The 23,923-nt window shown below is 46.5% G+C and overlaps 1 protein-coding gene across 2 annotated transcripts in view; it reads left to right on the forward strand.

The window, feature by feature from the left end:
- LRP8 (LDL receptor related protein 8) overlaps positions 1-23,923 on the forward strand; it is a 170,856-nt gene that overhangs the window by 142,928 nt on the left and 4,005 nt on the right. Inside the window, exons 5-16 of one of the 2 annotated variants that reach the window (XM_066555469.1) lie at positions 4,085-4,447; positions 10,487-10,609; positions 10,950-11,072; positions 13,545-13,664; positions 13,794-13,919; positions 14,606-14,777; positions 17,112-17,339; positions 17,857-17,975; positions 19,417-19,556; positions 20,725-20,866; positions 21,312-21,464; positions 22,213-22,443. In XM_066555469.1, the coding sequence (XP_066411566.1) occupies positions 4,085-4,447; positions 10,487-10,609; positions 10,950-11,072; positions 13,545-13,664; positions 13,794-13,919; positions 14,606-14,777; positions 17,112-17,339; positions 17,857-17,975; positions 19,417-19,556; positions 20,725-20,866; positions 21,312-21,464; positions 22,213-22,443 (2,040 nt within the window). The remainder of the gene's footprint in view (positions 1-4,084; positions 4,448-10,486; positions 10,610-10,949; positions 11,073-13,544; positions 13,665-13,793; positions 13,920-14,605; positions 14,778-17,111; positions 17,340-17,856; positions 17,976-19,416; positions 19,557-20,724; positions 20,867-21,311; positions 21,465-22,212; positions 22,444-23,923) is intronic. The other variant, XM_066555470.1, reaches the window with a different exon arrangement.

Raw genomic sequence — 23,923 nt, forward strand, 5'->3', positions numbered from 1 at the left:
ATAATTATCATTATTTAAGCCATTCATGTAATTTCAAGTGGAAATGGCTCTTTTGGAGGAGAGATGAATTAAATACCTGAGTCTTACTGAAAAGCTATAAAATCTTTAATAAGAGATTAGCAATGACAGCAGTTATAGTCCATTGTACATAATTCTCAGCTCTGGGTAATGATGGACATACCATTTATTTCATTTTTTCAATTTTATCTAGATTTGAGGATCCATGCTTGGTAGAGTTGTCCATTGTAGAAATATTATGTACAAATATACATCTCTTTGAAATAACAATTTTTTTATGAGCACTCTGTGTTTTTAGAGAATTCTACATCTTGAGAGTATTCTGCTTTTTTTCTAAAAGCACTTAAAAAGCATGTGGCAGAATTATCTGAATTTTTTGGTGCCATGCCTGAGCTAAGAGTGTCCCTGCTGCACCAGACTCTCAGTAAAGCCTCTGGCTAAATCCTGGCTCTGGGCAGTAGAGAACCAGCCAGCACTGAAACACTAACTCCACAACTGCAATCTCTCTGATCTTCTGTTATTTTATTATTTTTAACTTCCTCTGTCCCGAGGCTGCTTCTGCTCTGCTCTCCTCAAGAGAAGTGACAAGAGTGCAGCTGCAGGCTGTGAGGCAAAATCTGTGACAGTTGTGCTCTACAGAGTGGCACACAGCACAGGGCAAACACTAATGCAGAATACCTCTGGTATATTTTGTCTATAGGCAAAATCACCTCTACATAATCATTTATGTGTGATATTTTATTTCCTGAAACTGTGAAGAACCTTTTAACATTACAGTGCTCTACAGTAAACTGCTGTTAGAGTTATGCTTTGAAGACTGATGGTTAAACACATCTTTACAAACATTTCCAAGATTTCTACTGGGATCACTCATGTTTGAAGTAGGTTTTGCACCTTAGAGTACAAAATTTATTAATTTCTTCTGTGCTAAAGAAAGCAAATTATTATTTGATTCCTTGGTCTTAAGTGAATCAGCCTACAATAGGATAGGCAGCAAATTTGGAGAATGCAAACAAATTGCTCAAGTCAAAAAACACCCCAGTGATCATTTAATTACTGCTGGCACGTTTTCTACTGAAATGCTCTGGAGGCAAGGAAATACTGTAGTGATGAGACTGCGAGCTACCCTGGCAGATTGATGGAAGGGGGTGTGAAGTAAGCTGTCCCTAGGGCTTTGCTGCCCGGTGCCCACCTCTGCAGGTGCTGGGTGAGGTGACTGTGGGGTTCTTTATGGGGCTCTCGGCGGCGCCTCTGCCCTGGCACAGCTCAGCTGCAGCCCCAGCCTGACCCTGCCCTGCCCTGAGGGTCTCAGCTGGCAGCCAGGGAGGATGAGGGAAGGGCAGGGGTCTTGGGGCACTCTCTGCCCTGCCGTGGCAGCAGCAGGGCACGGGAGGGGTGGATGAGTGTGACTGGTGTGACCCACAAGGAACTGCTCGATCCCGAGAGGGGAGTTACCAACAGCCAACCTGCTCTGCTTGCTCGTGTGGAGAGAGCTTGTAGTCTCTGGTGCTGGCATCACACCGAACTTAATTTTTAAAAAGAAATAAAATAATCATGACCGTGCAATTTTCTAGCTAGCAATTCTTAGGCTTCACTGAGGAAGTCCTCATGAGAGGTTACAAAAGCTGAACTGCTTCTGCTTCCTGGCTGTGATTAACAGTAATTTTATATCTGTACTGGGATTTCTGGGTGCAAAGGAGGAGCTTTTGTGCAAACTTCCATTGTTTGTATCCCACTCCTATGTTTATCAGTCGCTAATTTGCCAATGCAGCAAATTTCTGAAGGGAAACATGTACAAACAGGAGGAGGGGTGGAGGTGGGACCAGGAAAACAACGAGGGGAAAAAGAGGGGCTCATTACAGTCGGTGGAAAGGAAATTTATGCACATTTGGAATGTGCAAATCATTACAATCTTGCCCAAACACTAAGGATCAAAGAACTATGCAAGATTTTGCTCTCTGATCTGTTTCTGAGATTCATCAAAATAATGCCAGAAAAGCAATTTCTTCTTCTCAGCCTTTATCTGTTACAGAAGCTGTACATAGCCATAGAAATATTCCTGTTTTCCCACTACCATTTTAAAATGGATGGTAAGATGCTAACTGTTACCTTGAATTTCCACTTTATGGAGGAATGTTGCATATGCAGTTCTGTGTAATGGCTCCTCTGAAGACAGTGTGAAGTTATATAGCTGTGTACTCATCAGCAGGGCTAATAGATGATTTCTAGTCATGGGGTAAGGATAGAGAAATCTGCTGGATGGAGATAAAGAGCAGAATTTGGGTGATATTTAGAGCATTTTAATGGTCTCAAGTTTGCCATGAAAAAGAGGAAGCTTTTTAGATGCTTCTCCACCAGACTGTGCTTGTATTTCAGGTCCTTATGAGAAGGATTTGCCTCCTAGTATTAGTTCCTTCTGTTTGGAGAGAAGAAGCTGTGGCTGTTCCAAGGGACAGGCGCCTGTTGAGGGCATCTCAGTATCTAAAATCCTCTACCAAGTGCAGAAGGAGCCGAGCAGCTCCTTTGGTGCCTTGCTCTGTTGCATTCCATGATTGGTGCCAAGTGGGGCAGCTGAGATTCTCTAACACTTCTCCCTTCTGGAGAGAGCCTGGGTCCTGGCCAGTGCATGGCAGCATTGCAGCAAGGAAGGCAATCCTCTTTCTCCTCTAGTTAGGTGGATTGCTGTGCTCTAACATCTGGAAAACCTGGGGCTAAACCAGAGCCCAGGGCAGGAGGGGAGAGGTGTGTGTATATATATAAATGTGTGTGTGTGTATTCACATTCTGATGTAAAATGAGAGGCTGCTTAGGTTATCAGGCAGAGCCCAGCAAGTCTGCCAGACAGAATGTAATTAGGCATCTGTGCAAGTGGACATGTTCTTAAATGCTGAATAAATACAGCTTTATTCCCAGGTATAAATCAGACATAATATTGCAGTAGGATCCCACTGGGTTCCTGTCACTGGCTGAAATCTGGGATATGACAGGTCTTCTAGAGAGATTCTGCTGCTTTCCAGGTGCAATTGCCATTGCAGAGATTGGTACTATCTAAACTGTGTGGTGTAGTGTAGGGGCTCTGCAGATATGGCAGTAAGTAGCTCTGCTTCTGAAGACAAAAAAAATTCCCAAGTAAAATATTAAAAAAAATTATTGCAATTTATATGCATTTATATTTATTGTAATTTATCAAAGCCGTACTTCCCTGTAGAGGGCTGAAACTGCAGAAGAATTCTTTTGTAAGTAACTACCTCAAAGTACTTACAGAGAATTTTTTCCATGGTTTTGACTCCCCTATGCCTTGATGGCATAAAGTGACTTCGAACTGCACTTTGCTGGAGTACCTGAAAGTTTAATTTGAGCAGGCATCTCTGGTTCAGCTGTCCATTAGGCTTGCAGAGGAGAGTGCTCCACTCAGCTTCTATCTGACAAGCGCCTCATTTGTATGTTAATGTTGAGTTGTGATTTCCAGGGAAGGCATTCAGCGTGTTGTAAAGGGCCTTACTGGCAGATTGTAGCTAAATTGATGCTCGACTCACTAAATATTTACCCTACACATCCCACTTAATATGTCCAAAACCAGGCATACTGTGAAATCCTGAAACCTGATTCTGTGCTTATGAAAGTCAGGAAGCTGGTAATGTCAGCGTGGAGCCAAGCAGAGCCCGGCGCTGCCAGCACGGCCCCAGCCTCTCCCTGCAACCTTCCCATTCCCAGGCCCATTCCCGTTCTGTGCTGCTGCTCCTGCCTGGGGCTCCCCTGGCTGCTCCTCAGTGCCAGGACAGCGCTGCCCAGGCTCTCCACCCGCAGTTCCCACAGCCCTGCTGCCCCTGCTTCTCCAGGGCTGCCGTGCTCCCCAGAGGACACATCCTGACGCAGCTGAGCAGCGCTGTGGCCTCACCGGCTCCTTGCCGCGTGGTAACCACTGGAGAAATGTTTGGGGTAGGACAGCCCTGGTAATGCCTTTGTGCCTCCTGTGCCCTCAGACACCCCGAATGTGCTAAAGCTGGGCCAGTGGTGAGGGCGGGGTCGGAGACCTCCCAGCTCACCTGTTTGTTTTTATTCCCAAGCCTGTTCTCCCAACGAGTTCCAGTGCAGTAACAAGTCGTGCATCTCCATCATCTTCGTGTGCGACGGTGACAACAACTGCGGGGACGGCAGCGACGAAAGGAAGTGCTCCCCTCTGACCTGCAACCCCAACGAGTTCCAGTGCAACGACAGCGTGTGCATCCCGGAGCTGTGGGTGTGCGACAACCAGCCCGACTGCGAGGACCAGTCCGACGAGTCCATGGAGAAGTGCGGCTACGACACCAAGGCCCTGAACACGTGCGCGGCCCACGAGTTCCAGTGCGGGAACGGAGAGTGCATCCACCTCAACTGGAAGTGTGACGGGGACGAGGACTGCAAGGACAAGTCCGATGAGCAGGACTGCCGTGAGTGTCTGCAGGCAGGGCCAGGGCTCTCTGGGCGGGGGGGAAGGGCCAGGAGGCTGCTGTGGGCTCTGTTTGAAGGCAAGGCTTTGATGTCTGAGCGGCAGCTGTGCCAGACAAGGAGCTCTTGTGTCCCACATGACGTGGCTGGGTGCCCAGCCCAGCAGGGTCAGGTGTATTCCACACTCCTTTTGTGCTTTTTCCTTGAGAATCCAGAGAGGAGGTGTAAGAGCTGTTGGATGGTACTGTGCCTCAGAAGAGTTCTGTTTCACTAGAAAGACAAGGAGTGAAAAGTGGAAAAAATGTTCAAAGCCCTCAGGCTGCATGGTGGGGTCAGAGCCTGGGGGTTAGAAGCTGCTATGCTAAAGGGAATATATGATCAGCAGAAAAAAATAATTCATTTTCTGCCTCTGAAGTTGGAGTGTACTGAACAAGGCAGTCAGGAGAAGTACCTCTGAAGAATCCAGTTTGAAATGCATTTTGAGCTTAGCTTGATAAAGGCAGAGAGCTAATAAATAATGGATTTCTTTTCAGCTGGCTTTATGCATGTAACAAGCTGGTGTTGGTATGTGTGGTATTTTGAATGTTTCATCCTTTTTTAGGCACTAAACTGTTCAAGCTGGTCACTTACCTGAGGAGGGAGAGAGAAGAAAACAAGAGCAAAATGTTTTGCTAGAATATTCATATGACAAGATTGAAATTAAATATTTACATAGCTGTTTATATTTAGCAGCTCTGACATTGGGCTACCTCTGGGGAGGAAGGCATCAACCAGCTGCAAACCCAGGGATTTTTGCAGGGTATCTAAGAAAATGTATCACTTTTGCCAGCACCATCTTTTCATACCCATGAAAACACCAAGGCCAGGCTGGTGAGCAGCAGTGTGGGAGAGCCCTTCAAGGAACTGGGGATCAGATTTCTTTCCAGGTGTAAATTCAGTGGCTTCTTTAGCAAGAGAAGGATGTGGTGAATCCTAGAACCACTGTTTTCTCTGCAGGAGAGCAGAGGCATGAGCCACAGGTTACCCTGGAGCTGCTGTGCCTCTAAAATTGCCAAGGACTCTTTTAAGAGAGGCGAGAGCTGAATAGGAGAAGCCAAAGATGTTTTGTTAGGAAGAGAGCAGCTCTGGCTGCTGGGTACCAGGCTGTCAGCCTCTCCCAAGGAGGTACCCAGGCAGTGCTGCCAGGCTCTGAAGGACCACGGGGACCGTGGAGTCAGGAGACAGAGTTGGTTCCTGGCTCTGTTTCAGGAGGCCGTGCAGAAGCACAGCTGCTGGAGATGGGCACTGCTGCCTGATTGGTTTGGTGCCTGTTTTCATCCTGAGCCCTCCTGTGGGCAGTCCTGTACCTGTGTCCCCTCCAAATCAGGAGACAGTGGTAAGGGCTGTGTTACAAACAAGGGTGCAGAACTGGTGTCTGGTACAGGGGACTCCAGCAGAACTGATCTCTGTCCCACGGGATGCATTCCCTGCAGTGACAGCAACCTGAGAGGATGGCTGAGTTTGGACAGCTCAGGAGAGGGAAAGGGGAGCTCCCTTCTGTTGCCAAGTGCAGAAAGAGAGGAGCAGCTCACTGGTGGTGCTTTCTGATGAAATATCTCTTAAATTTCAATCCCTCTTCAACTTGAAATGTTTTAAGTCTTTTACTTAAAGGTCCCATTTATTTAGACACTCTGCTAGGTGAAAGGAGTGGGATTGTGCCCGTGTACCTTCCTGAGGCAGAGGGCCCACTGCTCCCCAGCTTCTTTCCTTGGTGTGACAGGCACCAGCCATGTCCAGCCTTGTCAAACTGCTGAGCAGTGGGAGCACAGCTCCAGCAGCGTCCCTGAGCTGCAGAGCAGCCTCAGCCAGCAGCACTTTCCGAGGCAGCTCCCAGGACACAGCTGGACACCGCTGCAGCACAGCACGGTGCTGACAACCAGTGGAGAAAGGGGGAAATGTGGCAGAAGTGACTTGAGAGAATTCTGAGCGGTGGAGATTCAGCACAACGAGGGTCTCTTTCCAGAAAGTCCCAGTCCCTCACAATGTGCAGTTTGTCTACCTGGGAGAAACAAGGATGTGAGCTGATTCTGCTGCCTTCAGTCCTGTGGATTGGGAAACAGAGGGATTCCAAGCCCCATTGTTTTAGCCGCTCTGCACACAGTGCCTGGTTCTGGTGGCAGCCCAGTGCCACAGCAGTGTGTGAGCCCACGGCCATTCACACTGCATGGATGGGGTTCTCTGAGGCAGCAACCACGAGAGGCCTTGCAGCACTGAGTGCACATCAGTGCAGCTGATGTGTTGGCTGGGTCAGAGCCAAAATTCACGTGGCTTCCCCCTCCTAAATGCAGCTGTTGCTGGGGTGCACCTGCCTGCAGGAAGGGACATTTGGGAGCTCTTGAAACTCAGCCTCACTGCTCATCTGTTGGACTGAGGAGTTTAGGGACCTTTCTGATTATTTTCCTCTGCAGAAATTCTCTGTTTGAGATCAGAATCATGGGACATGCAGAGAGTTACAGGTGTGTGACACAGCTCTGTCCCCTTAGCAACAAGGATGGCACATGGGCCCCTTGGCTGGACTTGATTAAAACTGCAGATCCCACCACTACATCTTCTCTTGCAAATGGGGATCATATGGGGTTTGTGCAGTATAAACAGAGGGATGGGAACTAATGCTTTAAAAAGAAGTCATGAGGCCATCAACCATCATTTGTTATAAACATTTTGGATTGGTAAATGAGTAGAGTAGAAATGAAGGGTGACAATTGGTGAACAGGTTTTGGCAGCAAGACAGCAAATAAATGGGAAGGAATGAGTCATTTCAGGAAAGCTGTGTGAGAACATTGGGTGGCTGGGGTTTTTTCCATAGCATATATATTCAAATATGTATATATGTATATTTATAAAATGAACATTAGGTTAGATTTATTAGTCTCCAAATCTGGAATGGTGATATTTTAAAATGTCCTTTGCAACTTTCATTAAGGCATCCAGGAGGGAGAATAAATAATGCTTACAACTGACAGCAAGAAAACAGACCCCTTGAGACCTGACCTCACACTTTCCTGCCTCTGTCTCCCCATCTATAAAATGGGATCTTGATGCATTTTGCAAATGTTGGGATTTTCTTTTTTGGGAAGGAAGGAAAAAAAAAAACAAACAAACCAGAAACCAGAAGAAACTGAGGCTCAGGTTTGGAGTCTGGAATAGATCTGCTGAATTTGAGTGATGCAGCTTTGTGCCCAGGATGTGTAAATGGGAAGTGTGTCTCTTTGAGGAGGCCTGTTAATTTAGCAGGACTTGGTAATTAGTTTTGTATTTGATTTGCTGAGGAGATGGCTGTAAAACTACTGAGATTTCACTGATTTAAACCTTCCAAATTAGGCACAGCAATTTTCTGAATATCTTGTGCAAATAAACAGCACAGCTTTTCCCTCTTCTTGAGTTACTGCTTTTCCTTGGGAATGGCCTTAATGGGAACCTGCTGTCAGCTCTGCCAGTGGGGCTGAGATGGGTTCGTGCCTCCACTTCAGGATAATTTGGAATTCTCCTGTAAAATGCAGCAAAAATTAGAAATGCCATACAGTGCCTTTGTAATCTGTAAGAGCCGTTTTTGTATCTGCCTTTTTAGATGTCTGTTAAGCTGCTCCTCAAAGGTCTGAACTTCCACAGCTCTGGTGGAGTGAGAACTGAGCCAGGAAGCCCAGCCTGGTCTCCAAACTTCTGTCTCTTCTTGAAGCAAAGCTTTGTGCAGTGGAGTACAGGCCCACATCTGTGTTTTGCAGTCTCTGTAGCAACTGAGCTAAGAATTGTGCTGTCATTTTTCTCTCAGTCTTGTGGTGCTTCTGCAACATTGTCTTTGCAATTCCTACAAAATTCTGCTTAATTTTAATTTGTTTTAGGATGAGAACCCTTTTTGTTCTTAGCATTTAGCTATAATTACTTTTTAGAAGAGCTTTGAAGATTACAATTGAAGACAATTACAGGTTTTATAGCAGCTGTCTTCCAAATCTGTAGCTGTTGTCACACAGATTTACTTGATGAACTGGAGACCTTTTTCTGCTTCAGAAAAGACAAAACCCCATTGGCTTTAATTACATGTTACACTTTTGTGAGGGGGTATTTTGTATATAAATACACTAATATTTATAGTCAGAAATAGAGGACCATCCTATCCTACCTCCACACCTAGAAGCTGCTATAGAAAAGGTGAAGCAAACTGGTTTTCAAGTTAGGGGTGAAGACAAGAAATAATTGTGGCAAAGGAATTTCCAGTGAGACAACTGAAAAGCTTTGCAGTGGCCAAGGTTTAGCCTGGCAGAAGTCAGGGTTTCCTGTGGAGGAGGGAGGATGCTTTCTCCATGGTCAGGGCTTCCAGACCTGTGCTCTGTGAGCATTATTTCTTTCCCTCCTTCATTTTTCTGCATTTGGTAGAGCAGCAGATCCCATGTGCTTAGTTTGGAGCTGCTGTCCCAGATGTCCCACTGAGGTTTCCCATTCCTGTGCCTGGGTTTATTAGCTGGAATGTGGCAGCACAGCTGGTCCCATAACTGTGCTTATTGCTTGGGATTTTTTTCTCACTTTGCAGCTTTTTATGAATATAGTGCATATGGCTTTCCTCTCCAAGGAGCAGTGCTATTTCCAAACTTTCCTCATGTGAATACTGTGTATTTCTAATGACAAGGTTTCTCCTTTCCCCCTCCAGCCCTGCAGTTGTGGCTTTTCCTGTCTCTGGTGCCTTTTGCTGGCTGAAGATGGACTAGAACTAGTCCAGTGAAGCAGTCATGAACCTGGATCCTGCATCCTGTGGGATGCAATCACCAATAATGTGGAGTCTTTGTGCAACTGATACTTTATGGGGTTGATGCTGGCTCACTTCATGTCTGCAGCTCTTCCTGGGTTATCTGAAATTACTCATTTTTATATTAGAACCAGTTTGTCAAATTGTCCAGGGCAGTCTGCAGACAGCTCTCACCTCCTATGTAGTAACAGCAGTGCTGGCCTCCCCCCAGTGCTCAGAAGCAGTGATTTTCTGTCAGCCCACACCAGGATACAATCATGTGATGGAAAGGCTGGAATCAGGAACTCTCCAGGGTGTGCTGCCTTAATAGGATTTTAAGAACACATCTGATGGGCCCCTCAGAAGGAAGCTGCAAAACATGTCCAGGAATGAGGAGCCTGTTTTGCCAGGCTGCCTGAACCCTGTGTCAGCACAAGGCTGGTCCCAGCTAGGGGGGTCTCTCATTCATCGTCATTTGGGAAGGGATATATGACTGCTTTTAGCATGGTCTGTGCAGGAGTCTGGTTTATATTTTTCCCCAACTTTGCAGTTTATCAGATCTGGTTTGAGTCTGTTATAATCTGACCTGGACAAATGAATTTTAGGCATGGAAACTGGGCTGATATTGTGGAGGTGTTTAGGGCTGGAAAGAAACATTGCAGTGCAGTGGAGCTCTTCTGCCTTCCAGTGGGCTGTTGGCTCATGGGCATTTGGTAACCTGATGATTGTGTCTCATTGCTGCCTTCATCCCTGCTGTGACCACACTGCTTTGGCAGAGTCACTGCAAGACTCTTGCTTGGGCCTTAGCCCAAACATGTTTTGAAATGTATCTGAAATGCAATTTTTCTGAGGAAGGAGAGCTGAGGAGTAGTCACCTTTGCCTACCCAGTGTCACTGTACACTCCCAGCTGGGAAGCAGCCTGGCCTCACACAGACTGCAGCCCCAGAGCTGCCCCACTGCTGGGAATTTTGCTGCCTGCTTGCTTTGTTCTGTGTCACCTGAGAAACTTCACTGCCAGCACTGGGTCTGTTTTGCCTGGGTGTCCTCAAATGGGCTTTGATGTTGTTTTCCCAAGGATGTAGAAGGTGGTCTAGGACAGCAGAGAGGCACAGGAGGACAGTGGCTGAGGCAGCTGCTGCCTCTGTTGCTTTGGTGGGATCAGCTGATACTCTGACATTTGCTGATGCAGGATGCAACCCAGCAGTGTCAGAGGGACATGGCTGATGGGTACCACACAAATGACTGAGTTCTGTGTGCCTGATGCTGGAATGTGTTGTCTTAAAGCTCTGGTGACCTGCCAGCCAGATGAATTTCAGTGTGGTGATGGGACCTGCATCCATGGAGCAAAGCAGTGTGATAAGGTGCACGACTGTCCTGACAACAGCGACGAGGCCGGCTGTGTCCAAGGTGGGTACGGGTGCTCCTCGTACTCCATGGGGTAAATCTGCCAGGGCTGGTGGCCTCTGGAAAGGGAAGAGGCCTGTGCTGCTCCTCTGGGCCATGTCAAGCTGCTTCCTGTACAGTTTTAAGCCATTTTTGCAGTGGGATTGCTTGGGAGAGATGATTGTGCTGACCAGGCAGATTGCATGACTTGAAAAGTTCTTTGCATGAGGCTTAGGCTCAATGTTCATTTGCTTAATCCCATCCCATTTCTGCTAATGATGCCCTCCTGAGCTTTATGTCAGCCAGTTTGTTGTCATGAGCCTCATCTAACTTAGATGCTTTCCTCTCTTGCCCAACATGACAGAGTCAGCATGTGAAAGTCCCAGCAAGTTTCAGTGTAAGAGTGGAGAGTGCATTGACGGAGGCAAAGTGTGCGATTCACATAGAGACTGCAGGGACTGGTCTGACGAGCCTCTGAAAGAATGTGGTACAGTACTTGCCTTCTACGTGTTGCTCCTGTTGTAACTGCTTCCCCTCTTCTCCATCTGCTGCTCACAGCTTTGAGTGTAACCACATGTAGCTGCTAATGCTATTTCTCACTCTGCTCCTCTTTCCTTGCCTTTATTCTCTCATCACCCTTCATATGAATATAATTAGTAGCTTAGTCTGATCATCTGTAACTTTGAACTGTGCCCTTCTCCACTCAATTTTTATTCTTGGAGGGATGTATGAACTGAGCACGGGACTAGGAATGAGGAATTCCCCCTCTCCCCAAATACTGGTGTCCTCCACAACACACACCAGTTTATTTAGCCTCATTGCCTAAATTATCTTTGAATTCTAAGATGATGATAACACCATAAAAATACAGCATTGGGAACATGCTTTGAAGGTGAAAACATGTAGAGTGGCAGCAACCCCTGAGAGAAGACTTCAGCCGTTTCTGGGTTGTACATGTTGCTGCTGCTTCCCTCAGCAATGACAGCAATGACAGCAGGCTGCTCTCTGCAGCGTCCTGCCAGCTCTGGGCTGTGGGAATGCCAGGACACTCGGGGCTGCTGGAGCCAGGGGAACAGAGCTGAGGGCACAGAGCTGTGCCCTTCTCCATAGGACAGCCCTCTCTTGCCTTTCCCACCAGAATTTGTGGGCACCAGCCCCAATTTGCAGCATCACTCGAACACATTTGTTGTTTTCCCCAGTGCAGAGATGTCTCCAACAGGCATCTCCTTCCATGACATCATGGAGCTCAGTGGCTGCCCCTTAAATAACTCCTGTTCAGGAAGAACTGTCAGTCTGTCCCTGTTTTAGACAAGGAAGAGTGTGTGCATGCCTAGTGAAGATGCTCCTACCTCATGCTTCCAGTGTGCCCTTGCTTTCTCCCACTAATCCACATCTCCCTGTTTCTCTGAGTGGGTGTTGCAGTGTCTGTCTGTGGAGGTCTCCCAGCAAAGCTGGCAGCCCAGTTTGTCAGAGGAGACCACTGCTCAACCCAGTGGTCAAGGTGCCATGATTGTGCAGCCCTGGGCTGGCAGTGAGGGGTTGTCTGAGTTGGGAAGCAGAGAAGAGCCCCCAGGGGAAGGTGTTTCTCGAAGGGCACAGTGCTGTGGGTTGCTGTGACTGTGATACCCACACACAGGTCATCCCCACAGGAGGCAGAGGTGCAGGACACACTGCCCAGCTCAGTGTGTCTGTCTGGCCATGCTAAACTCTGCAGTGCCCTCTGAGAGTCCCCCAGAAAAGCACTGCAGAAGGCAGGACAGCACTTGGCTATTTTAGTCAGGGAAACTTGCTCCATTAATTATGTGTTGATATCTCTGTATGTCCCTGCTAGGAAGGTGAAAGCATCCCAGAGCTGGGTTGGATTCCTTCTGGCATGGTATTTTCCCTGTCTTACTGACTGAATTGGGCTGTGGTTGTTTCCATTTTCTTCCAAGAGCAATGGTTTATTGGCTCTGCTGTGCTGCTCACCTGCAGTGTGCAAGGAAGCAAGAAGTAAAAGATAAATAAAAATTTGCCTTTAAATTGCATTATAGACTGGAGCAAATCAGTTTTCCTTGTTCTGGTGAGTCCACTATCCCTGAAATCCCACAGCTCCTGTTCAGCAGTCTTCCTTAAGGAGCGAACTTTCTCTTCACCTTTTGTAGGTCAATTACAACAAGAAGAAATGTTTTCTCTGACAGGAGACCAGCTTTTCCCAACCTCTCATTCAGTTCTACTTTTAAGAATCCATTTATTCTGTTTTTCATTTCAGCACTTGAGAGCAGGATCAGGCAGGTGGCCTTGGATTGGAAAAGGCCTCACGAGAGGATGGGAGCTGCTGCTTTGTAAATTATACACTGGGGGTGCCAGCAAAGACTGTTGTGGGGGACGTGTTTGTGGGAGGACTGTATCTCAGTGCTAATGGAGTATCTCTGACAGACTGCACTTCAGTGTTTTCTGGAATTTTTCACATACATCATTCCTTGGAGCTAGATGGGAAAATAGTAGAGTATTTCAAAACAGCTGGCCCCTGGGAGATGAGAGTCCCCCAGCATGAATTATTAAAGCTCAGAGAGACTGTTCAGAAAAGTCAACATGAACCAGCACGTGGGGAAGGAGGAGTATGCTGGTGAGGGCCCTTAGGTCCCTTGGAAGTTTCTCACATGTGGCAAAAAAGCTCAAAGCAGCAGCTCTCTGAAGGGATGAGATGCAGAGACTCACATACGCTGTATCCCCAGGGCTCCCCATTCATTCAGCCACCAGCTTTGAGTCCAAATGATCCCCCAGCGCTGGTTTGGAATAATAAAGAGCAAGAAAGTGATACAGTGGAGGCTTCCTATCTCTGAAGGCACTCGTGCTCTATAGGGCCTGCACCAAAACTGATAGAAATGGGAAAATGTCTGAGGAAATCTCTTAATTTTACTCAATCTCACAAGTAAAAGCCCCCGTTTGTCATAGGTGATCTGTGTATCCCCTGCAGGTGTTAATGAATGCTCGATGAACAACGGTGGCTGCTCACACATATGCAAAGACTTGAAGATTGGTTACGAGTGCGAATGCCCGCCTGGATACAAGCTTCTGGATAAAAAAACGTGTGGAGGTAATTGACATGCAAACAGCAGTCCCTTGTGTTTCACCATAGAGAGACGTGATTATATTCACTTGAGCATTGCTCCATCACAGATGGTTTGATTTCAAGTTATTGATGGGTTTCAAACACTCCTTTCAGACATAGATGAATGTGAGAATCCAGACGCTTGTAGCCAGATCTGCATTAATTACAAGGGTGACTACAAATGTGAGTGCTACGAAGGATACGAGATGGACACCCTGTCCAAGAACTGCAAAGCTGTAGGTAAGACAGCGCCACAGGCACGGAAACTCTGCTTGCTCAACAGCGCAGCTCCGCTAAGAAAACATGCTCACAGGCTGAGGCAGGGGAACAGAAACAAAAGGAAACAGGCAAATCAAGCAAAGACATCTCACTGTGAGCAGCACAGAGCTGCTGCAGCAATAGCAGATGCGTCTCTAGGCAAGAACTACTGATCATGCAGATCAGAATATTTTAACAGTGTACAGAGCAAGATTGCAGTCACTGCTTGGCTGTTTGAAGCTGAAACTAGAAAAGAAAGTCTCTTGACAGGTGTTATTGAAAACAGTGCAGCAAAAACATTTTGTGGTAGTAGTATTGAAAGAAAGAAAACATCCTGATTAAAACAGGGTATCTGAGCCAGCCCTCCACCCTCCCAGCTGTAAGTCACCAAAATCTGGCCCAGGATTTTGTGCTGAAATGAACGGAGGATGAGGCCATTCCCCAGAGGCTGTCCAAGTGCCAGTGTGTGTCCAGGGACCACAGGGGTGCCTGCCTGTGACAGCTGTGCCTCTGGAGCAAGTTTCCTCTTGCTTCCAGTGTGGTGTAAAGCTTTGGTACAAACACAGCTATCAGTGACTGATAATTCCATTGTTGTTTGAGAAATGAAAGCTGAATCCAGCCCTTGGGACAGCTGCTGAAGTGACAAATGTGCTGATTTTCTGTGGTAGGCAAGAGCCCGTACCTGATCTTCACCAATCGCCACGAGGTCCGTAAAATAGACCTGGTGAAAAGGGACTATTCCCGGATCATTCCCATGCTGAAGAACGTGGTGGCACTGGATGTGGAGGTGTCAACCAACAGAATATATTGGTGTGACTTGTTCTACCGAAAAATCTACAGGTAAGGGCAAGAGAGGATGTGTGTGCTGGTCCCTTGCCAAAGCTGCATTCCACCTGTATCCCCTAAAGCAGTCCAGAGAACAGTGCAGGGTGCAGGGCACCTGAGGCTTTTCTGCCCTGACAGGATAACCTGTTGTGGCCCACACTTGGTAATCTTTTTTGGGAATTGATAAAGACATCAGAGGCTTGTGCAGTTATCTCTTTGATAATACAGGGTGACTTTTCATCAATGCCAGATCCTGCTGCACTCGAGCAGTTAAATGTAGGCTCTTGTTTCCTGAGCCATGGATACTGCAAAGCAGGGCCAAGGCTGCTGCTGTGCTGTGAGTGTTGTTTGGGAGGCCACAAAGGACCTGGCATCTGGAAGCACAAAGCAGGCAAATGGTGGGAGCAAGGAGGCAGCAACACAGACACAAGCTGCTGCCCAGTGTAGTCTCTGGTAGACTGGATTTAAATTCACAGCACCTGACCACAGTACACATTCTGTAACTCTCATTCTCACTCCTCCTTCAGCTGTTTTTATGGCATCCATCACAATTATTATGTGCTGGGGCTTAGCCAAAAAAGCATTTAATTTATGTGCTGAAAATCCCCCATGTATATTCTGATTTGCACAGCTATTGCAGCTTCTGCAGTGGTTTGCTCTGGATTTCAGCTAATGATCAGGTACAGGCTGACTGGTGTCAGCGCATGGGAGCCAGGCCAGGGTTTCTGCAGGCACTGGTAGCTCCCATGCCCTGCAGGGATATCTGCCCAGGCTGTGCTGGGCATTGACCACCAGCAGCTGGGCAGGTACCCTGAGGGGCCTGTGGGGCTCTGAAAGTGGGAGGATAGCTCAGAAGAAAGCTGTCAGCACTCACTGGGTCTGTGGGAAAAGGCTGAGTTCTTACACAGAAGATTATCCAAGACACTGCTCCTGCAGCTCTCCAACAGCAAATATGCTGGAGTCCCTGGGAACAAGCAGTCTGTGGTTGAGAGGCTATTGCAAGGTGAAAACTGTGGTACAGGAGGTAATTACTGGCAAGAGATCCTGTCTTTCATTATGGTCACCTCACTTGCCTTTCCAGCTCCTGTCCTGTTGAGGTGATGTCTCCTTTGGGGTGTCAGATCTCTTACAATATTTAGTTACTGGGAGAATTGAAAAGTCACCAGTACTTGAGCCCTTCCACTGTGGAAGCTGCAGGAGCCTCTTGCCTTTCCCTCCTGTGCAGGCACAGATGGGAAGCAGGGAACACAACTGTTCCACTGGCAAGGGATTACCCTTGGAGCTGGGCACTGAGAGCATGGGGTGCTCATCACTCTGCAATATGGGAATCTTGGGAGCACCGTCAGATGCTCATAGAGCCCTGAGGTACCATCCCTGTGGTGCTGGGTCAGAGACAAACCAAAACCATTCTTGTAGGGAAGATGCAGCAATGTGCTGGTCATCCAGGCTGACTCTGCATGGCCATTCCAGCCCTGACTGCAGACTGTAAAAGTGTCAGGAATTCCTGAGTTTAGATGTTTCGGCTCCAAGGTCTAATCTGATATTGGAGAACTCAGCTCCCATGCAATTCACCTTCTCATTCCATCAGCAAAGGCAGGATGGGCAGCGAAGAGGAAGCCTCTTACAATTCCAAATATTTGGGGTGAGGGGCAGAAACTTCTTCTGCTTTATAACTGTTCTAAGATGTACTGAGTTAATCTAAGAGCCAGACTAAGCTTCTGCAAACACTGATGCAAACTCAGAATAACTAATTTCAGTGCACTCAGCAGAATTGATATTGAGAGCAGAATCAGCCTGTGTGGTTGTACGAGCAACATTCCAGTTATTTATGAAACATCCATGTGGAGTCTGCTGCCTTTCATTATCGTTTTGAAAGATTTTGAAGCTGCCACTAATATTTAGTGAACATTTTGTTTGTATCTAGTGAAATCACTTGCCAAATTAATGCAGCTTCATGAATTCCTTTGATGAGTCATAATTAACTACACAGCTCCTAATTCTGCGGTACATTTAAGCACATTTATTGCATGCTCAGTTCAACTCTGTTCAGCAGAGCTCTGGAGATCATATTTTTCATGTCAATAAATCCCACAAATCAGTGCTGTTGAAGTTAACATGCCAGAAGTCAAATGTTTTCCTGAATTGTGCAGTTATAGTAGAAGCAGGTAGAATGATGAAATGCACATTCCCTACTGTGGAAATGCTGCCATATGAGAATGGGGAAATAAGAGGCTGTAGGAGAAAGCAGAAGGTTGCAGGAGCACCATAAGGGTTCCTGTGTCAGCCACGCTGCCCCTGGGCCCAGCTCTGGGAGCCGTGTGGGAGCCCTGTGACCTCCTGTCCCCACAGCGCCTACATCGACAAAGCGAGCGACACGGCCGAGCAGGTGATCCTCATCGACAGCCAGCTCAACTCCCCCGAGGGACTGGCCATCGACTGGGTCCATAAGAACATCTACTGGACAGACTCTGGAAACAAGACCATCTCAGTAGCCACTGCAGATGGAAGCAAGAGGAGGACACTTTTCAACAGTGACCTCAGCGAGCCCAGAGCCATCGCTGTGGATCCCACACAGAGGTAGGGGTGCACACCCCAAACTCCCCTTTGCCAACAGAGACATTCCAGTCACATACCTGGGGGTGGTTCTCATCTCACCAGGACTCAGATGCCCTTTAAGATGCACCCTGCAATGGGACTGTGGAGAGGCTTTAACTCATCCTTGGCAAGGTCCTGCTGTTAAAGTCAGTTCAGGGCCAGTTCATGTGTTCAGTGCGCCTGAGCTGGTCCCAGCACAGAGGCTGTGCTGGGAAATGAAGTCTGTCTGAATCGTGTTTGGGCTGTCTGGATGAGTGAATGCCAGGTACCTAACAGGCACAGCAGGAGAGTTTTCAGGGCTTAGTTACTGGGGTGAGATGCTGCATTCTGGTGCAACTTCTGTGGCAGATTACCCAGTGGGAGAACTGCACGTGGTTCCACCAGAGGAATTAACTGCTGTAATAAGGAGAGAACTTTTGGGCACCTCCTACTGCAGTGAGCAGTGCAGGATTCTTAAGTGGAGTCCAGCTTATTGCTTTCTTGCCTCTGCCTCTGTCAGGTTCATGTACTGGTCTGACTGGGGAGACAAAGCCAAGATCGAGAAGGCCGGTCTGAACGGCGTGGGGCGGCGGGTGCTGGTCACCGACAACATCGAGTGGCCAAATGGCATCACCCTGGGTAAGTGCCCAGCTCAGAGCTGCAGCACCCACTGGGGCTGAGGGAAACCTGCTTTTAGTGTTAAGTGGGAAAACAAAATTGTAAATGCTCAAAGGCACCTGCACACACAGATCCTAAACTGGTCAGTCAGTCACTGCTGCTCACAAACATGAGTTCCCTTATCTCAGTAGCACAGGCAGGAAGTCTTGCTGTTGTCAGAACTTCATACTGCAGGAGCCTTGAGGTGCTTGTCATTGTGCCTTAAGGCAAAAGGAAATTTTGGGGAAGGATGCAGAGCTGTGACAACCCTTTAGGAGTCTGCAAAGCATTTGAACCCTTGGTGTTAAATGTCTCTGTACCTGGGCCTGTCTCAGGAGCAGTGTCAGGATCCTGCACTGGACTGATGAATGGTGCACAGTGTCTCAGGGAGAGGGACGGGGCCTGCAGAGCCCATTCCCTGCCACCATTCCCTGCTGGCCCAGCTGCTCAGGGTGAATGGAGCCCAGCAGAGGGCTGTGGTGGTTCTCACTGCCACACCAAGCAGCAGAGTGGGAAGGAGGTTTCATGGAGCAGCAGGGAGCATCCTGCTCTGCAGTGGGAGCTGTGTGTGTTTAACACCATGCAGATGTGGGGTTCTCTGCTTGGCTTTAAAAATGCTGGCTGTGGCAAGGATGGAGGAGGAAATGCTGCTGCCATTACATACTGCTGAAGTGCTACTGCTGTGAACAAATAATGTTATCATTTAGTAATTAAGAAATTAATTAATGACTTGTTTAATTATATAATTGGTTTTGTTGGCTCTCATCCACTTGCATTCTGTTCAGTGAATCCCATCCAAAATGAGTGAATTTGCTCCAGAAAGAGGAATGCAGTTCTTAGCATTCCAAATAACATTGAATCCTTTCCTCCCACTCTTACCTGCACCCTCCCCAGACCTGACTGGTTGTGGTAGGACTGTCCCCACCAGCAGATTCCCCCAGCCTGCAGCATAAGAAGGGTTTCCTGCCCCAGGACTCCTCTTCACTCAAAATGTGTGAATCTTACAGCTCCTTCAGAGAGGTGTTTCATTGGAATCTCAGTAGTTGTTCTCCAGCAAGGAGCCAAGGCCTGAACAACCTTGGGAGGGATGAAGCTTCTCACTCAGGCACTGATGGAGAGACTCTGGGAAGCCCAAACTGCTGCTTCCCGGCTGCTCCTGGTAACAAAAGAACCTCATTGTAAAAGGCTGTCAGTCAGGCATTCCCCACACACACAGAGCAGAATGTTCCTCCTTTTTAATCTTATTTACAGGGTCTTATCCCAGCGTATCTGGGCACTGATTCAAAATCAGAACTAGTGTTAAAAAAAGAGTCCCAATAATAAAGAGATTAGTCATGCTGCCAGCAGGAAAAACATGCTGGGCAAGAGCAAAAGAGTTGCAAGAGCTGTGTGTAATTTTGCTTCATTGTGTTTTACTTTCCAGATTTGCTGAATCAGCGTCTCTACTGGGTAGATTCCAAATTGCATTCACTGTCCTGCATTGATTTCAATGGCAGCAACAGAAAAGTTCTGATCTCCTCTGTGGATGATCTGAGCCATCCTTTTGGCTTGGCAGTGTTTGAGGTAAGAGTGGAAAGCGGATGCAGAACAGACTGGAGCTTGCAAGAGGTCTCAGAGCTCTTCTTGATTACAAGTTCTGCCTTTTGCCCAGCACAGAGCTCAGTGAGGGCAGCTGCTGCTATAGAAACCGATTAACCTCGTGTGGGTTCAGCAGGGAAATTGGTTTTTAAAGCCCTTAATCAAGAGCAAAGTGTTATCTCATGCTTTTACCTAATGCAGCACCAGTGCATTAAATGATCAGGGGAACAAAGTCTTCAACTTTGGCACTCACTGTAGGTAAGTCATAGCAGAGAAAGGTCCAGTTGGTTTCTGGCTCAGGAAAACCCTCATCCTTAAATCCCTTATTCCTCCTATGTGAAGTGTGTGATATCTGGGCATCTAACTTTGGGCATAGGTTTCTCCAGGTCGTTGTTGCTCTTTAATTAAGCATTAAATTGTTGCCCCATCAGCAGCATTTGGAAGGATCTCTTGGGTTATTTCACCTCTCTCCATCCTTCCTGGTATGAATGGCTGTGTAGAATAACAGACAACTTTTGCTTCTGCTAAGCTGCCCTTGTTGTCCAGCAGTGTGGCTTTCCTTAAGGAAATACACATGGGTTTAGGAGGCAGCAGCACACTCAGATGACCAAGCAATTACACTGCTTGGTAATAATGTGATTCCTGGATACCTCTTCCACCAGTAGTTCTGTATCTTCAGGCATCGTATGCCATGCAAAAAATAGTAATATAAAAGAAACAGGTGCTCTAGGCACTGGCCTCTTCAGAGATACCTGTTTAATGCAGGTCTTACCTTAGGAAAGGAGGAAAAAATCAGCAAGGTAACAAATGTTTCTAGTACAGAGTGTGGCCCTTTGCTCATGATCTACCCCAGCTTACCAAGCAAAAGCAGTTCAGAAACAACACAGATGCAACTTGTCTGTACCTTACCAGATTTCTTCTCCCTCACCTCAATGACAGAGCTACTCAAAACTACACAGCACATGGTAAACTTGTAGGAGTGCTGGGCTTTTGAACATTGTCCAAAATAGAAAAAAGCTGCAGACAGAAGTAGCATGAACAGAAGGTGCCCCAAGGTAGGAACATGGTGCACTGACTTTGTGACTGCTGGAGTTTAATCCAACTCGAGTAGGATTTGAGCAGACCAGGTCAGGAATGTGTGCATTCCCTGCAGGACAGAGTGTTCTGGACTGACCTGGAGAACGAGGCCATCTTCAGTGCAAACAGGCTCAATGGCTTGGACATCTCCATTCTGGCAGAGAACCTCAATAACCCTCATGACATCGTGGTGTTCCATGAATTAAAGCAGCCCAAAGGTAAGAGGTGTCCTCAGGATATCATGGCCCTGAATCAGGTTTGTTTGAGCTGGCAAATGAAATGCTCCCTGATGGTTCTTGATGAGAGAGAATGCACAGGTAATAATGGGAAATCAATGCCTAATGTTTGAAGTTCCTGCATAATTAATTCAGCAGCAGCATTTATTGAAGAATCTGCAATTTGCTAATGGCTGTTTAATTAGCATCTTTGATAACAGTGAGTTACTCTTCTCACTGTGATGCTTCCCATTCATTATGCATTTGGGAAGTTTTTATAGTACTTTGTAAGGTTCCACTCTACTGTACAAACTGTAAAGATGCTTAAGCAGCCTGATAAATTGAGGTAGGGAGTGGGAGAAGGTCTTTTCAGAGGATCTGATATTTCTTTGCCAAGGGCAGGAAATAAATTATTAGAAAATGACTTGTCTTTTCTTCCATTGAACAGCTCCAGATTCCTGTGAGCTCAGCCCCCAGCCAAACGGAGGCTGTGACTATTTGTGTCTTCCTGCACCTCAGATCTCACCCCATTCCCCCAAGTACACGTGTGCCTGTCCTGACAATATGTGGCTGGGTCCTGACATGAAAAAATGCTACAAAGGTAAACACAATCATATCTCCATTTCACTGTCCCAACAAAATCACACTTAGATGAATATATTTCCTGGTGGTAAAAACACAAACACCAACTTCTGTATTCCACTCCTTGCTGCCTTCTGAGCACAGCAGCACTGTGGCATCCTTGTTGAAAGCTTGCTTATTTTGGAAAACTTAACCAGAAAAAGATAGGGGGGGAAAAGGGCTAGGGGCCAGCACTAGAAGTGTGAATAGTCAATAAACCATTACAATTGATTAGTCATATATTGATATATTGATTATGTAATATATATATATATATATTCAATGCGTTATATATCTGTTTAGGTATCCTATATATCTATCTATAGATAGATACCAGGTCTGAAGAGGACACAGTTGTTGCTGATATATCCTGAAGAGAGAAGTGGCTTCACTGTAATTTCTCCTAACATGCAATGAGTTCCTGGTGGTACAAATTCAGAATCTTAGGAGGTTTTCAAAAACCCCCAAGTTTGTGAACTTCTTAGCTACCTTCAATACAGACTGCTTTTTTTATCAGTATCAATTTATCAAGCTTGATTTCAGGAAATAATTTCTGTAGCTTTAGGCAGAGCACTGTCAATAGTTTGACTGCCTGGGAAATAGAACTGGAATTTAGTTTCTGCTTCTCTTCATTAAACATAACAATCCTTTCTAGATTTATATCACTAGTTGTGATTTGTTTGGTGTACTTGCTTTAACCAAATTTCATTGTTACTCTTGGTTTTCAGACCTTCCAACCACTGCAAGTCCTGTAGTGGTTTCCACAACCACAGCGTCCCGTGCTGACGGCACCACGAGCATCACTGCTGTACCTGGCAGTGCCAATGACACCACTGGAGTTGTCCCCAAAGCTGTACCAGAAGCTACAATCACCACCCCAAGCCTTCATTTACCTTCCACCACATCCATCCTGATAGACTCTGAGATGACCACTGGAAACAGCAATTTGTCACAGCACTGTAAGAGAATGAGATTCCTTTCCTTCTCCTGTATCTCAACTCCCCATGCACTGGCGAGGGACCTGACCCAATTCCAGAGGGGTCAGGTGCAGGCACACCCTGGTGCACACAGGAGACATCAGCTCCTCTCTCTGCAGGCACCTGGGCTATGATGGCTGCTCTAATTCCAGTCACTTGGCATGTCAAAGAACTTAGATCAGATTTTATCCAAGGCACATGAACAGCCCTGAGAGTTCACATCAGCCCTTGCCTTGTGCCCAGTACTGGCTCATCCCAGCTTCAGTGCTGCAGACAGTAGAATGGATGATTCTGCAGGTGCTTCACCTATTTTAATTGTTTAATTATTAATGTGATCTGGCACAAGTTCTGGGTGAGAAATTCCCCCTGTGCATCTTTAGTGCTGCTGGACATGTGGAATCACTACAGCCCAAGACAAGCTGCCTCTGGTTTGTGTGGCCGTGCTTGGCATGTTAATGTGGCCTCATCATGACACAGGTTTGAAGTTTTGCATTATTTATCAGAAGAGCATCCCAGTGGAGAGCACTAATAGGCTCTCCTCAATGCAACACCAGCCTCAATCTCAGAGCTAACAGGCAATCCCTCCAGGTCCTGCTGCCAAGGCAAAGCAGAAAGGCTGAACTGCTATTAAAAAAAAAGATTTCTAGTCCAGAGAGAAGATTTTGCTTTGCAAGACCTCAAACAGACATGTATATTTAAAAACAGTGAAATGCTGTTTTCCCCTGACTGTTTCACTGTTTCCATTACATCTGGAAAGCAGCAATACACCACCCTTGGCTGTAGAACTCTGCTGCATGGGGAAAGCACAGTCCAATGGCTAAAATGTGTCCAGTTCTCTTTGTGCAAGTTTCTTTCAAATGCACTAATTACCTTTTTAATAAGCCTTGGAAGCAAAGTGCTTTTATTGTCCACTTTGGAAATCGTGTGGGTTTTTTATTAAGTAAATAACTATGCAATGGAACAGCCTGCCACAGGGAAGTATTTAAAAGTTGCATGAATTGGTGTATCAAAAGAAAAAGTACAGTTAGTTCCTCCTCTTGCAACTCCTGATATTTTAGCAAAAGTAGATTTTCTCTACTGATACCCTATATGAGAGCTCAGAGCAAACGTTTTAAAGTATAGAACTTGAAGGGTTATATTGAATTTTTTTAAATTATATTTTCCTGTAATTGCCTTTTTCTAAGTACAGTATTGAATTTTGGAACCACTCTTGCATGCTGGGGCAGGCTGCAGCAATGAGGGATAGATGTGTTCACTAACTCCTTAGCTATAAATAATGAAAAAGGAAAAAATTAAACAGAGAAGCTGTGTAGATGGCTTTGAACTACATTCTTTTTCTGACAGCTCAATAAGTCATTCATTGTGTCAGTAGTAGAACGTGTTCTGTTGTGGATTTTCAGGAATGCTCTTCACCATCCCCTCGTGCGTGCATGGCATTTCAATTAAATGTCAGGTTTTTAAA

Source organism: Molothrus aeneus, chromosome 9 (genome assembly GCF_037042795.1).
Source record: "Molothrus aeneus isolate 106 chromosome 9, BPBGC_Maene_1.0, whole genome shotgun sequence".
In the NCBI taxonomy this organism is placed as follows: Eukaryota; Metazoa; Chordata; class Aves; order Passeriformes; family Icteridae; genus Molothrus; species Molothrus aeneus.